General features: G+C 49.4%; 4 protein-coding genes across 4 annotated transcripts in view; 1 reads left to right on the top strand and 3 right to left on the bottom strand.

Annotated features, from left to right (window-relative positions):
- The window catches only part of LOC5511331 (centrosome and spindle pole associated protein 1), a 110,244-nt gene that overhangs the window by 2,628 nt on the left and 93,569 nt on the right, over window positions 1–14,047 (top strand). The gene's annotated exons all lie outside the window — the stretch shown is intronic.
- Window positions 1–14,047, bottom strand: part of LOC5508952 — a 57,795-nt gene that overhangs the window by 25,673 nt on the left and 18,075 nt on the right. The window lies entirely within an intron of this gene.
- LOC125561831 lies at window positions 1,303–6,828 on the bottom strand. Its single transcript, XM_048726364.1, has 2 exons — window positions 6,647–6,828; window positions 1,303–2,162 (listed from the first exon to the last, which is right to left on the bottom strand). The coding sequence occupies exons 1-2, from the start codon at window positions 6,745–6,747 to the stop codon at window positions 1,544–1,546; spliced, it is 720 nt and encodes a 239-aa protein (XP_048582321.1). The 5' UTR covers window positions 6,748–6,828; the 3' UTR covers window positions 1,303–1,543.
- LOC125561829 (uncharacterized protein K02A2.6-like) lies at window positions 2,212–6,627 on the bottom strand. Its single transcript, XM_048726352.1, has one exon. It carries the CDS (start codon window positions 6,492–6,494, stop codon window positions 2,472–2,474), a length of 4,023 nt encoding a protein of 1,340 aa, XP_048582309.1. The 5' UTR covers window positions 6,495–6,627; the 3' UTR covers window positions 2,212–2,471.

Raw genomic sequence — 14,047 nt, 5'->3', positions numbered from 1 at the left:
CCTTATCGGCTGCCCGAAGAAGAGCGTCAGTTCACCTCCGGTGAACTCAGCGTGTAGGACCACCATTGTGTTGAACATAGCCCGCCTTCGTGTCTAATAGGGCTGAGCATGGATTGGGAAGGCTGGCAGATGCTGAACGAGGTCCCCCGAAGGAAGGAGGAGGAGACGAAGAAGGCGGCAGTTGCGGCGGGAGCCTCTATAGCCGAACATATCAAACACGCTATAGCCGAACAAGCCAAAAAAACGGTTTCCCTAGGTTTCCCTAGGTCTCTGACCCTCGCGCAAAAGCTGCTCTACGCCGTACCCGCGACCCCCGTGGAGAGCACGGCCTCAGACATCACCCCACTACTCACGCAGCTGGAGATACACGTGGCTGAGGACAAATCATTCACGACTAGAGTCCGAGACATATTCAAAGAGACAGTAGTCACGCACAAGTCCGCCAAGGAGTCTCACCGGTGGCTATCGGAGCCTTCCTATGGGTACTGGCCACAGCAACTCAACTTTGCGGTCTGGTGCGCAACCGCCGGATGTGGGGTGTCCCTAACTGGCCCCACTTTCGCCACGCTCCCCTCTGTCATCAGGGGATTTCTAAGGTTTCACGTCTACTTTACCACCCGGAGGATGGCGTCCCCCTGCCTGGCGACAACCCGTTCACGCAAAAAGGTAACCCCTACAAGAAGGCCGCTTTCGAGCGTCTATGTATAGAGTTCGGTTTGCCGCGTAAGCCGGACTTTCGATGGAAAGGCGGGCGGAACCACGGGCTAGGCGATGTGTTTGTGTTCTACCCGGGGGAGGGGTATCGCAACGTGCACGTGATCCGTGGCTACGACACGGCGGCGGACGAGTACCCGAGCCACCTCAATCTGTTTAGCGACGAAGGTGGGACGTACAATAGTGGGAAGCAGGTGGGTTACATACGCAACGACGACCACGGGGGCGTGCAATATAGCTGGTTTGCGCCTCCCAAAGGCGAGGGGCTGACAAAAGCAGGGCTAGGGAGACTCGACCGCTCGGTCGAGGCGTTCGTCTACACAGTGCTTGGCGCGCAGGTAAACGTCCGTTCCTCCATCGCAGGGGCCGGTGGGCCAGCCATGGAGGCGCAGGCGGAGTTCACGGAGCTGCTCGAAGACGCGATCATAGAAAACGACATCGCTCAAAGCGTGCAAAGGTACCAGTTAGCCGTGCAGGAGGCCAAGGTGAGACTGAGTCTTGCGGTTGCACCAGGAGTGTGGCTGATGCCGAGCGATCTGGTGATAAACACGCAAAGCGTCGTGGGCTACAATAATAAGCTGCAGAAAGCCACGGACTCCATGAAGCTCGGCGCAAACGCGATCAACACCGAGACAAAGACAGTCGGTGCTCATAACATGGCCGGTGGGCATCCTAGGGTGCAACACGCGACTGACCACGCGCCGCCCCGGCGGCAAAGCACCCCTGCGAAAGTGCACGCGGAGGGCGCGGCCCCTACCATGTCGGGCGAGAAAAGTGACCACACCGCCCTCAAGGTGGGGTTGTCGGTGCTCGTGGTGGCCGCGGCGTATTACTTGTTCCGATGACTGCTTTGCATTCGACGAACCAAGAACGCGGCTACGGCTAGAATGAGCAGCCACGCATTTTCGCCAAGGAATTTCACCGCTTCCCCTGCAGCCTTAAACACGAAGTTCGCGATGCTGCCTACTAGCCAGGGGAGAAGTTCGCTCAGCTTTTTACCGATGGCCTTAAGCCCGTTACCGACCCCTCTGGCCACGGAGGAGAGCGACTTGCCGAGCGACTTCACAATGGCCGCGATCTTCGTCGCTACGGCCAACCCGATAGCGGTGACGGTAAAGCCGTACTTTTTGAATATGGCTTTGATGCGCTCTCTTAGCGGCTTTTGGTTCTCGAGCTCTCGGTTTCCGCGTTCTAGTTCGTCAATCTCGGACAGCCTCTCCTTGTTGCGCTCACGGGCCTCTTGGCGGCTACTCTCTGACGAGTTAGGGTCGTCAATGGTCTCCCAGTCTGTGGCTACCACCCCTTGCAGCTCTTGGATCCGTTCTGTGTTTACCTGGATGACCGCGTCTACCTCTGCCACGGACCCCATCGCCAGCTTGAAGCCTCTCAGATTTGCAACGTCCCGTCGGACGCCCCCGTCCTCGTTGAACAGCTGTCTTGGTTTAGACCTGTAATGTATTTGAGAAAAACCTTAGGATCAAAACGAATAAACAGTAATGGCGGACTCTCGTTGTTTATTGCTGTTACCCAGAAAACCTTGCGGTCATACAAACAGGAATCCCAAACATTACATACTGCCCCACCCAAGTTTACAACTAAAAGATACTTGCTTGCTGAGGCCAGTAAAACTATCAAATTTATACACACAACATGTCAATAAGTAAAAAACAACAACAATGTCCATGACAAGTTCTTGACAAGTTGTCAATCCATCAGATCCGGAAAAATGTACACAGTGTGTGATATGCTGCTTAAAATTAACATACATAGTCTTTGAGGTGAGTAGGTGTGGTTTTGAGTCGAGTACTTCTTCGCAGAGTACTTGCAGGTTCAGAAGCTGGAAGCTCTGTCTTCTTCGGTTCCAATGAAGGTTCTGGAACTGTGATCTCAGGTTCCTTAAATTCCTCTGGAATCTGCTTGGGTACAGTTGTTTGCATTGGAACTTGGGCCAATTCTGTTGAACTCTGAAGATCATTGGCGACTGTGGGTGTGCTTGTCCTCAGGCGAAGATGGTCAACATGTCGTCGAAACACTCCACCTGAACTGAGTTGAACGACATACGAAACCGGTCCTGACTGTTGAATAATTGTTCCACATAACCACTTTGGACCATATGAAAAATTCTTGACAAATACTGGGTCATTCACTTGAAATTCTCTGAGTGGCACTAGATTGTCGGGTTGTTTCTTCTGTGCAAGCTGTTTATCTTCTACACGAGTGCGAATTGTGTCCTGACTAAGGGGGTTTACCAGGTCCAAGCGCGTCTTCAGCTTCCGGTTCATTAATAGCTCACCAGGTGTTTTACCAGTGGTTGCATGAGGTGTGGTACGATAGCTTAGTAGAAATCTGCTTAACTTCGTGTCTAAGTTTTCCTTTTCCCCTCCCATCTTCTTCATTGTTTCCTTAAAAGTGCGAACATATCTTTCAGCAAATCCATTGGATGCTGGGTGTTTAGGTGCTGAAGTGATGTGTTTTATGCCATTCTCAGACATAAAAAGGGCAAATTCTTCACCTATGAAGGCAGTTGCATTATCAGATACAATGATATCAGGCAGTCCATGTACTGAGAAGCATTCTCTTAACTTCTGGATGGTTACTGCAGCAGTACTGGAGTTTGTCTTGAATACCTCGATCCACTTACTATAGGCATCACCGATCACCAGGAACATGTGTCCTTCGAAAGGTCCTGCATAGTCAATATGTATGCGAGACCAAGGTCTAGACGGCCACTCCCACGGATGTAGGGGTGCAGTAGAAGGTGTCTTAGCATTACTTTGGCAGCTTGTGCAATCTTTCACCTTTTGCTCAATATCCGCGTCCAGGCCAGGCCACCAGAAATAGCTTCGGGCTAACATTTTCATGCGAACCATTCCAGGATGTCCATCATGTAGTTCCTGGAGAAGCTTGACTCTTCCTTGAGGAGGAATGACTACGCGAGAGCCCCAGAGTAGACAGCCATCCTGACAGCTAAGTTGGTGCTTTCTATAAGAGTAGGGCTTGAACTCAATGCGATCATTTGAATTGGGCCAACCGGACATTACTTGGTGTCGTACTGCACTAAGAATAGGATCTTTTGAGGTCCAACGCTCAATGTCCTTGACTTTAACGGGTGTGTTGACTTCAAGATGATTCATTACAAACATAATGTCGCCAGGCACTGGAACATTTCTGGTTTCATTTGGCAATGGCAGCCGGCTCAGGCCATCGGCATTACCATTTTTCTGGCCTTCTCGATATACTAAAGTGTATGAGTAGCCTGACAGGAATACCGCCCACCTCAATATGCGTGGTGAGGCTGAGGTCGGTATTTGTTTAGTTGACTGTAGCAGACCCAGCAGGGGTTTGTGATCAGTGTAGATGGTAAAACTCCGTCCATATAAGTATGAGTGGAACTTCCTCACCCCGAACATGATGGCTGCTGCCTCTTTGTCGAGCTGTGAATAGTTCTTTTTGGCTGGGGACAGAGTACGTGAGGCATATGAAATAGGACGTTCAGTCCCATCATCCATCACATGTGAAATAACACAACCAAGACCATATGGTGATGCGTCACAAGCAAGGGTTAACTCTCTTTCCAAGCTGTAATGCACTAGAAGTTGTGAAGAGTGAAGTGTGGACTTGGCTTGGTTCCAAGATTTTTCATGTGCTTCACTCCAGTTCCAAGGTGTGTCTTTGACTAACAGCTGATGTAAAGGAGATAGTACTGTAGTGATGTTAGGTATGTAACAAGCGTAATAGTTAAGCATGCCTAAAAAGGCTTGCAGTTCTTTCAGATTAGAAGGTCTCGGTGACTCTTGAATTGCTTTGATTTTCTCGTCAAGGGGGTGGATACCATCTTTGTCTATGCGTTGTCCCAGGTAAGTGACTTCAGGTGCTTGAAAAATGCACTTCGAACGTTTAAGACGGACGCCAGCTTTGTCCAGACGTGACAGGACTTCTGTTAGACTTTTGAGATGATCTGCTGATGTCTTCCCGGCAATGAGAATATCATCTATTCGTACTACAACATGCGGAATACCCTGCAGTAAATTTTCCATTGTGCGTTGGAAAATCCCAGGGGCTGAGGCAATGCCGTAGCACAGTCTATTGTACTCAAATAGGCCTTTATGAGTGGTGATAGTGGTGTACTTCTTTGATTCTTCATCTAACTCAAGTTGTTGATAAGCTTGACTCAGATCTAGTTTTGTAAACTGCACTCCACCTCCAAGTTGAGCTAGCAGATCCTCTGTTTTAGGAATTGGGTAATTGTCAAGTTTGCTAACTTGGTTCAAAGTAACTTTGAAGTCTCCACAAATGCGTATAGACTCATCAGATTTGACAATGGGCACAATGGGTGTTGCCCATTCCGAAAATTGAACTGGACGAATTGTTCCTTCTTCTAACAAACGGTCCAATTCTCTCTCTACCTTCTGACGTCGTGCATATTCTAGCGTGCGAGGTTTGAAGTACTTGGGTTTGGCTTGAGGATCAACGTATATCTTTGCTTTCACTCCTTGAATTGTCCCTAGTCCTTCCTTGAATAAATTTTCATGTTTCTTTAGCAGGTCAGACACATCAGGGGATACAACTTGAACTAGGAAAATCTCTGGCCATGACAACTTAACATGTTGTAACCAATCTCGTCCAAAGAGACTGGGCACCTTGCCTTGTACAACTATAACTGGCAAGTGTTCAAAAAAGTCCTTGTACTTGACTTCCACTACAAGCTTTCCTAAAACTGGAATTGTCTCCCCGGTGTATGTTTTCAAGGTTAGCTTGGTATCTTGCAGATTGAGAGATGAACCCTCAACGTTCTTCAATTGATCAAAAATGTCCTCTCCGATTACTGAAAGTGATGCACCAGTGTCCAGTTCCATTTGAACTTTAAGACCATTTAATTCAACATCTACTAAATACGGATTTTGGCGGTTGCCTTGACTGACAGCAAACAATGGATATATATCTTCATCTTCTATTTCTTTATCAGTATCCAGGACATGAATTGCTGGTTTCCCTTGTTTTGGATGGTGGTTTGAATTTGGCTTGGTTGTCTCGGACGACTTTTTTGCTTTTTTGAGACATTTGGCAACAATATGCCCTTTCTTTTTACAATAATGGCACGTGGCCTCCTTGAAACGACATTTTGACGGGTGGTGATTTTTTCCACAACGATAACACTCTTTATTTTCGCTTTTAGAACGCGGTAAGGGCGAAGAACTGACCTTTTTTACAGATGCAGACGTTGAACTTAACGTAGAAGGAGCAGATTGAAGATCGGCCATGTGCTGTGCGGTCGTTTCCATAGACGAAGCAATGTCGTAAGCTTTTTTGAAAGTTAAGTTCTCTTCTGATAGCAAACGCCTTTGGATTCTTTCATTGTTAATTCCAGACACCAGACGATCACGCAGCATATTTTCCAGACTGCCACCAAAATTGCAGTATTCTGCCATGTTTCGTAGAGCCGCTACAAAGTCAGACACGTTCTCCCCGCTCAATCTGAAACGGTTATTGAACTTGTGCCGTTGCACGCTTTCACTCGGTTTTGGGTTGAAATGGCTCTTTACCAAGGTGCACAAGTCAGCATAAGATTTCTCTCCAGGTTTCGCTGGGGCCAGCAGATCAGACATTAATTTGTAGGTTTTTTTCCCTACCGAACTGAGGAGGATTGCACGGCGTATTTTCAAGTCATCGTCAGACGTAGTTACTCCATTTGCTTCAAAATAGAAGTTTAGACGCTCGATATACTGTTCCCATGAATCAGAATCTCTGTCGAATTCGTCTATTTTGCCGTAGGTTGCCATTTCCGAAATCCTCGTCGCCAAAAAATGTAATGTATTTGAGAAAAACCTTAGGATCAAAACGAATAAACAGTAATGGCGGACTCTCGTTGTTTATTGCTGTTACCCAGAAAACCTTGCGGTCATACAAACAGGAATCCCAAACATTACAAGACCAACCTCCTTTGTCGAGGTTGCGAACCTGTATTAGCGTCTTTCCCCTCCGGTCTGACTGGAACCGTAGCAGATTCTCGTTAAGGTTTGGGTATTCCTCCATGAGGAACTGGAGACCGAGTCTTGTCGCTGCACCCTTTGTGATGAACGAGGTTTCAGCGCTTGCCGTTCCGGCGGTTTGCGTTGCGCTTCGAGTAGCCATGCTATGCGCAGCATGCATACGCGATGACGTGCTCGTCATTGGGATCGACTCCCCATCGTCGGGGTCAAACGGGATGAGGGGCGTCGTCTCGTCGTCCCCCGCCCCGCGATCGGCGGACGCACCCGGCTAGGTATCGTCAATTTCAACGTCAACATCACCCATGATGCGCACGCATAACTCGTGCTATGCTATGCTAGACATGTCTAACAGTCCGCACCATAGCCACGCGACTTCGTACTTTATGTGCATACGCGTATACGATGTCAGTCAGCGATAAACTCGACCCGCAGCGAACACCCAGAATCCCTCTGGGGTTGAGAGCCCAGAGAACTGTTCACCAGGTCACTCTCAACCCGTCGACGGCCTCCCCAGAGGAGACGCTATATGTGGCAGTCCCAAAGCTATCGGAAGGCGTCACGCTCGTGCCTGGCTCCTTGAGGGTCGGTCTCGAACTCGCCGTCTCAGGCCATGCGAATAATACCGTCGTGAACAACGTCGGCCGAAATCTCGTGAGCCGCCTGAAAATCACGTTTGCAGGAGAAACGCTCCAGGACACCAACCGCCACGACGTCTTCAAGACGTACGAGGAGCTTTACCTGTCCAAGGTCGAGAGAGAGGACCGCCTGGAGCAGGGCATACAGTCAGAAAACATGCGCAGGCTTCGCTCCAAGGCTGGCGATAAGGCGACCAGTAACGCCAAGGAGAACGCTCTAAGCGCCACCCACGGGGCGAGGTACACCATCCCGCTAGACCATTCTCTGCTGACGGACCACGGCGTGCTATACCCAAGGGCGCTCTCCGAGGCGCTGCTCTTCGAGATAACGTTCGCATCGGCTGACCAGGTAGTAGTCGGAACTGATGCCACCAAATTATCCTATGGCATCAAAAATCTAGAGCTGGAGTACGAAAGCCTGAGGGACGACAACCTCGCCCGGTCTGCAGCCGCCGCCTACCACAACGGCACAACGTTCTTCTACGAGCAAGTGAACCTTCACAAGACCTTCGTGATTAGCAAAGGGACGGACAGCATAATCAAAGAGAGTGTCAACCTGCTGCGAAGGTCTATGAGTGGTCTGCTGCTCCTCTTCGTGGAGCCATACACGGCAGGGACTCGCGACTCTGAGAAGTTCAAACAAAACATACGACGGCTTCGGCGAGGGCAACAATCGTCTGTTTGTCATCGCACCTGAGGCGGGTCGGATCAATATGCTGCTGAGGTTTGTCTCCGCTCTCTTCGAAGGCACTAATACGCTAATCATACTCGACGACTGTGCGGCCTCGAAAGACGTAAAGAGGCGCTCTGACCAGCTCGTCAACTTGGCGTTCAGCGCGCGCCACGTGGGTATTAGCGTGTGGGTGATCACGCAGCAGCTCACCAGCATCACGGAGCCGTTCCGCGAGAACATCGCGACCCTGGTGGTCTTCTATACCCCGAGCAAGGCGGACATGAAAGCTATCCTGCATGACTACGACGCGAAGCTTTCAGAGGAGAAGATGAAAGAGTGCATGAAGGCCCTCAAGACGAAAAAGTTCTCGAAGTTAGAGTTTTGCTTGCGTCACCCTTATACCATCGCCCTAGTCGAACGGTAACCACCGCCCTCGGGCATAACGTATATGCACCTTAGCCACGGCATGATGAGCGACGAATACTTTGAGAGTCTTCTTGAGGGGGACGCCGCAGGCCTCCCGGCCGTCGAGTCGTTGGACTGCTCGACGCATCCTGCCGGGGCGGCAACCGGAGGTGAGCAAACTGAGATAGCAGACGCGAGGGAGGAACCCGCGATTCTCGTAGCCTCGGGGAAGTCGAGAAAAATGGTAGGCAAGGCCCTGACTCCAACGACGTCAAACGCATGAGCGCCGAGGAGGTGAGGAAGTACCAGAGGCGATACGAGACCGCTCTAGCCAGCCGGACTACAGACGCCCTGGCAGACAGCTTTCTGAAGCTTACGACCAAGCTAGTAGGCATGGCGCTGCCGATAGACAGTGTGGTCGATCTTCACAATGACCTAGTGTCCGACTACATCGTCAACAACGAGCTCCGCATATTGTGCGGAAGCCTGGCTCTACGCCGCGGTCGGTTGATGGCTTTAGCCGCCGGGGCGTTACACATAGCGCGTCATGTGGACTGTCGTGCCGACACCGGAACGGCAAGCGCTGACGCGCGGAGCCAACGCGAGGTAGCAGCCGCGGACAGTGTCGAGCCCGCCATCCCAGCCGCCCGCCCACTGAGGACTAAGAGCGCGGCCGTCGTCTCCCGCGAACTCGCTGGCATCTACGAAGAGGGACCTCTCACATGGCCTAAAGTCCTCATGGTTGATGACGGCACGGAGTTCAAGGGTGCTACCACGAAGCTCCTAACAGACCACGGGGTGGAGGGCTGAGCCTGGGCACCACAGGAGCCAAGCTTTCGCCGAGTCTTTCCATCGCTGGCTGGCGCAGCGCCTATTTCGTGCGCAGTACTCGAAGGAGCTTGCGTCCGGCAAGACAAACCGCGAGTGGGTTACTGCTCTGCCAATCGTCATCTCGGACATGAACGCAACGAAGACTCGCATGACTGGCCTTGCGCCTGAGGACGCCATAAAGCTGAGGCGCGTGCCTCTCAAAGCCGAAAAGCCCCCCTTAGAGGTCCCCTTGGAGGTAGGAACGGAGGTGTACATCGCCGTAAACGAGGAAGACCTTCAGGACAAGGGCCGACGGCGAGCGACGGACCCGTGGCGGACAAGCAAGGCGTACCCAATACTAAAGAGGGTCATGGAGCCCGGACAGCCAGTGTTGTATTACACGGCGTACTCTAAGCACGGCTTCACGCGATCGCAGTTGCATAGCGCGACGCCAGCGCGATCGAAAAAATCTTCTGGTCGCGCTAGCGTCACCCTAGCGCCACGCTAGCGCCACCCTAGCGTGATCAGCGCTTGTGCCTTCTATTGCAGCTGAGGCACGTGAGTCTGACATTCCACTTGTAGTGACCCTGACTGTCGTCCCGCCGGTCGATACTGAAGCATTGGGGATGACTCTTGGTGTACCCCTGAAGCAGAAGCTGAGTGCCACAGAGCGTGCATTTGTTTTCCGCGTCAGCAATCATGCTGAGTACGTGGTCTACCGTCAGAACGTGGTGCGGCCCCGTGTACTTCGTGCGACCCTTTTGCCTGTCGTCTATAGCGTATCGCTTGATTCGCGCTATAATGAGCTCTTCACTGGGCGTAGCCTGCAGTCCTGTGGGAACCAAGGCACCGGGGGTGTCATCGGGGAGGATCACTCGGACTATCTGGTCGGCGAGCCGCACGCGGGAGATGCCGGTGTACACAGCATTCGTAATCCAGCCCTCTAAGCTGTGGTCTATGATAAACAGACGTCTTGGGTTCTGGATGGTCTTGCCCTGCACCCGGTGGACTGTCCCCCAGCCCGCATATTTCCACTCGAGGGGAAGCCCGTTAAGGACCACGCCGAGAGGGACCTCGACTACCGTGCCTTTGTACGCGTCGACCTTCTCGCCCCTTTTGCCTGGCACGGGCACCGGCCGTCCTTGCTTGCGATAACGATGCGCGACGCTAGGATCGGGGTCAAAGCGGATGGTTGCTGGCAGTCGGGGGTAGTTTCTCCTGTGGTACTCTACCAATCGCTGCTGGACAAGGGCCCCCATCTTGTTGGTCGAGCACACCTACATATCGCTTGGGTGGGCCTGCTCGATCGCCGCGTCGAACGCCACCCCATCCCACTCCTCTCGAAACACCTCAAGCTGTTGGGAGTCTGGCTGACACCAAATCCGGCCCTTTATGTAGTGGAGCCTGGAGGAGGGGGCGGCAGAGCCGCAGTCGCATGTACTGTACGGCTTTCCGCAGTCTTCACACAGGCAGCGGTAGTCGGACTCGAACCAGCGGATGTTCCCTTGTGCCCACTCCTTGAGCATACCGTGAGGCCCCTCTTTATCTCCCCAGGGCAGGACCTGCCCATAGTCGCCACAACACACTACCTGACACGGCCGCGTGGCGAGATACCCTAGGATGGCGCGTAGCACTTTAGTCTGCACCTTACAGCACTCGTCAATGATGATTATTTCTGCAAGACGGTCGAGTTTGTGCCCCAGCTCGGAAGGTCTCCACTCCTCTATCGGCTTCTCCGCTGGTATGCAGAGGTAGTGGTGGTAGGTTTGAGCCTTCACCGCGAGGCGCGGGTTGTTGCGATGGTCGTGGGCGAGGTCGTTCTCGGGGGTGAGCACCACAGCGTTACGGCCACGGAACATGCTCACCGCCCACTCGGTCTTCCCCGATCCTCCCTGGTCGGCTAGATACATCCTCGCAGAGGTTGCGGCCACCAGATCGCACGGCAGACTCGGCGCAGTGCTTGGCTCCCTAGCCAACCATGATAAGGGAACCAGGGGCTAACTTTAAACCAATTTTGAGCGATTTTGAAATTTCTTATTTGGAACTCCTCAGTTGAATCTAAGGGACTGTTGCACTTAATAGAATTTACTTGTTTTTGAATTACCAACAGGTATAGCGAACAACATAGCGAACAAGGATAGTCTTGCTTTCAACGCTCATGTTCCCGTCCTCGCTAGAACGTGGGACTTGGAGTTTCCACGTTGTAGTTTGGAGGACAACTAGATGCTAACTCTCCTGGTTTTCGCGGGAGACTTCAGGTTTTTAGCCTTTATATCCTGGCAAAAAAATCGAAACTTTCTATACATTTACTGTAATCCCCCGAGAAAATTTATCGAGAATTTCTTATACAGTACAGTTCTTGTATTTGAAGTGCAATTTCCCGGTTTTTTAGCTTTCAAGGTTGACAAGTATGCAAACGGCAGAAATATATCAGACAGAATCCATTTTAGAGTGCATTGCACGTCTAATTATCTGAATTCTCAATTATTTTCTGCCTTTGCCGCTGTAAGGGAGCGACCATTTTTAATCTAATGTGTGGGTATCGAAAATTTAAAAAATCCAGCAAGCCAACTTGCCGGCAAAACAAATCAAGCAGGACAGAAAACACACTTCGCGTAGATAAACTTTTACTAAAAGTCAATCTACGCAAAACACACTTGGAGGAGCTTGAAAATTTTTTGAGTACTAATAAGAACCAACTAAAATGGAGCGGAAACTCCGATAAACTAAAAGATTTCCTAGTGCACTTGATGGAGGAAGGAAGTAGCGAAAAACTAGTAAGCGTAAACCAAATCGGGACGACAAGTGTACTAAAATTCGAATCGGTGACCGTTAACTTTTACTTGAGCACGAACACGCTGCAGGTGCAAGGTGCGGGAAAAGACGTTTATATAAGTAAACTCACTACTCTAGCTACTAAAAGCAGTAGTAACGCCATGAATGAGATACAAACTGGAGCGAACTGGAGATTATGAGACAGATACAACAAATCGCAGGAATTCTCAAGACGTAAACACGACAGATAGCCGAGGGAAAAATCTTATAGAGATTTGTACGGCTTTCAATCTCAGAATTCTGAACGGAAGATCAGTTGGGGATCTCGAGGGAAGAAAAACATGTTTCAAATATAACGGAAGTAGCGTTGTAGATTTTGTGATTGCTTCAAATAATATCATGAATTAGCATTAACTATTTTATTGTCAAACCTCTGGAGCCACATCTAACTGATCATTGCTCTCTATCTTATGCTTTATCTGTCCGGAGCCCATCAAAGGGTGCAGAGGCAGAGAGGACAGACCAAAATGAAGAATTAACAGAATTTAAAAGACTTATCTGGAAGGACGGAATACAGGAGAAATTGAAAGAGATTTTAGTTTCTAATGATATACAAAAACTACGCACTTATACCGAATCTCGAAAGAACCAAACAATCATTCTTTAAGATATGCTCTGAATCGGAAAAGGAGAATCTTTAAAAAAACGTGCAAAAGAAAAAGAGAAAATCATTACGCGAACATAATCAATAATATCGACTTTAGAAATTCTAAGTCTTTATGGAGACAGTTGAAAAACTGTTTCCACATCGTCAACAAAAGCCAACAAAAGCGTCCCCAATTGAGACTGAAAATGCGGGAAAATTTTTTCAGCACTTCAAAAATTTGAATGCAACAAATGAAGCACAGCCCAGGCAAAACGGACGAATAGATCATGGGAACTATCAGGAGGGGCCCCTGGACTACAGACTAAGCGAGGAAGAAATTATAAAATCCATAGAAAAACTAAAATCTGGGAAGGCACCAGGCGCGGACAACATATTGAACGAATTTCTAAAGTGCAGCAAAACGATCTTGAAAAGTTATCTCGGTAACCTTTTCAACAAAATATTAAACTCTGGGGTTTACCCTACAATGTGGAGTTACGGTTTAATAGTACCGATTCATAAGAAGGAAGATCCATCGAAACCTGAAAACTACAGGGGCGTAACACTTTTGCCAATGTTAGGCAAAGTTTTTATTTCAATCATAAACGAAAGATTATAATCACCTAACGGAGAAGGGCATTTTGAAAACAGAACAATGTGGTTTTAGGAAAGAGCAAGGAACAATAGACAGCATTTTCGCTCTAAAGTCACTAATTGACAAGCATGTCAAAGCGAAACCCCCCCCAAAAAAACAATTTCCTGTTTGCGTGCTACGTGGACTTTAGTAAAGCATTCGACTGCGTCCCTAGGGCGAAACTATTTGAAAAACTGAAAGCAGTAGGTGTTACCGGGCGTTTCCTCGACATAATCCAATCAATGTACTCAAATGACAAGTCTTCCGTAAAAATTGAAAGCTCATTAACTGAATCCTTTCGATGCTACGCAGGCGTGAAACAAGGCTGTATGATTTCGCCAACGTTGTTTAATTTTTACTTGAGCGACCTCCCAGAAAAACTAAATGAAAAATACCGAAATGATATTGACCTAAACGGTGTGCCATTAAGTTGTATTTAAGTTGCACGGAAAGCTATAATTATCTAAAAGCATTCTTGACTGGATTGCGAAGCCACAAATGCTATAGCTACTGTAGAGTTACTGTAGATCTTGTAGAACTAATACTTTAAAGGTCAGTGGGCATTGTGTATAACACAACCCACCGTGCTTGGATAAGTGCACGCTTTGCTAACCCTACCGATTGTTTGTTTTCCCGATGGGTTCCCGTTAATCTTGTCTTCTCCTGCATATTTGCCGAGTATCTTCGTCTTGCCAGTATTCGTGTCTCCGATGAGAAGGATCTTAAACATGAAGTCATAGTTCCTTATGGGTTCCGCCATGGCTT

The sequence above is a fragment of the Nematostella vectensis genome, chromosome 4 (assembly GCF_932526225.1).
Source record: "Nematostella vectensis chromosome 4, jaNemVect1.1, whole genome shotgun sequence".
NCBI classification, from domain to species: Eukaryota; Metazoa; Cnidaria; class Anthozoa; order Actiniaria; family Edwardsiidae; genus Nematostella; species Nematostella vectensis.
Note: the sequence above shows the minus strand (reverse complement) of the source record. Positions and strands in the feature narration are given on the sequence as shown.

What these genes read in the sequence shown, in the direction of transcription:
- LOC125561829 (XM_048726352.1), bottom strand. Translation starts at nt 6,494, where the DNA reads ATGGCAACCTACGGCAAAATAGACGAATTCGACAGAGATTCTGATTCA.
- LOC125561831 (XM_048726364.1), bottom strand. Translation starts at nt 6,747, where the DNA reads ATGGAGGAATACCCAAACCTTAACGAGAATCTGCTACGGTTCCAGTCA. An exon ending in AACCTCGACAAAGGAGGTTG is followed by an intron (nt 2,163 to 6,646) that starts GTCTTGTAATGT and finishes AATACATTACAG; the next exon opens with GTCTAAACCAAGACAGCTGT.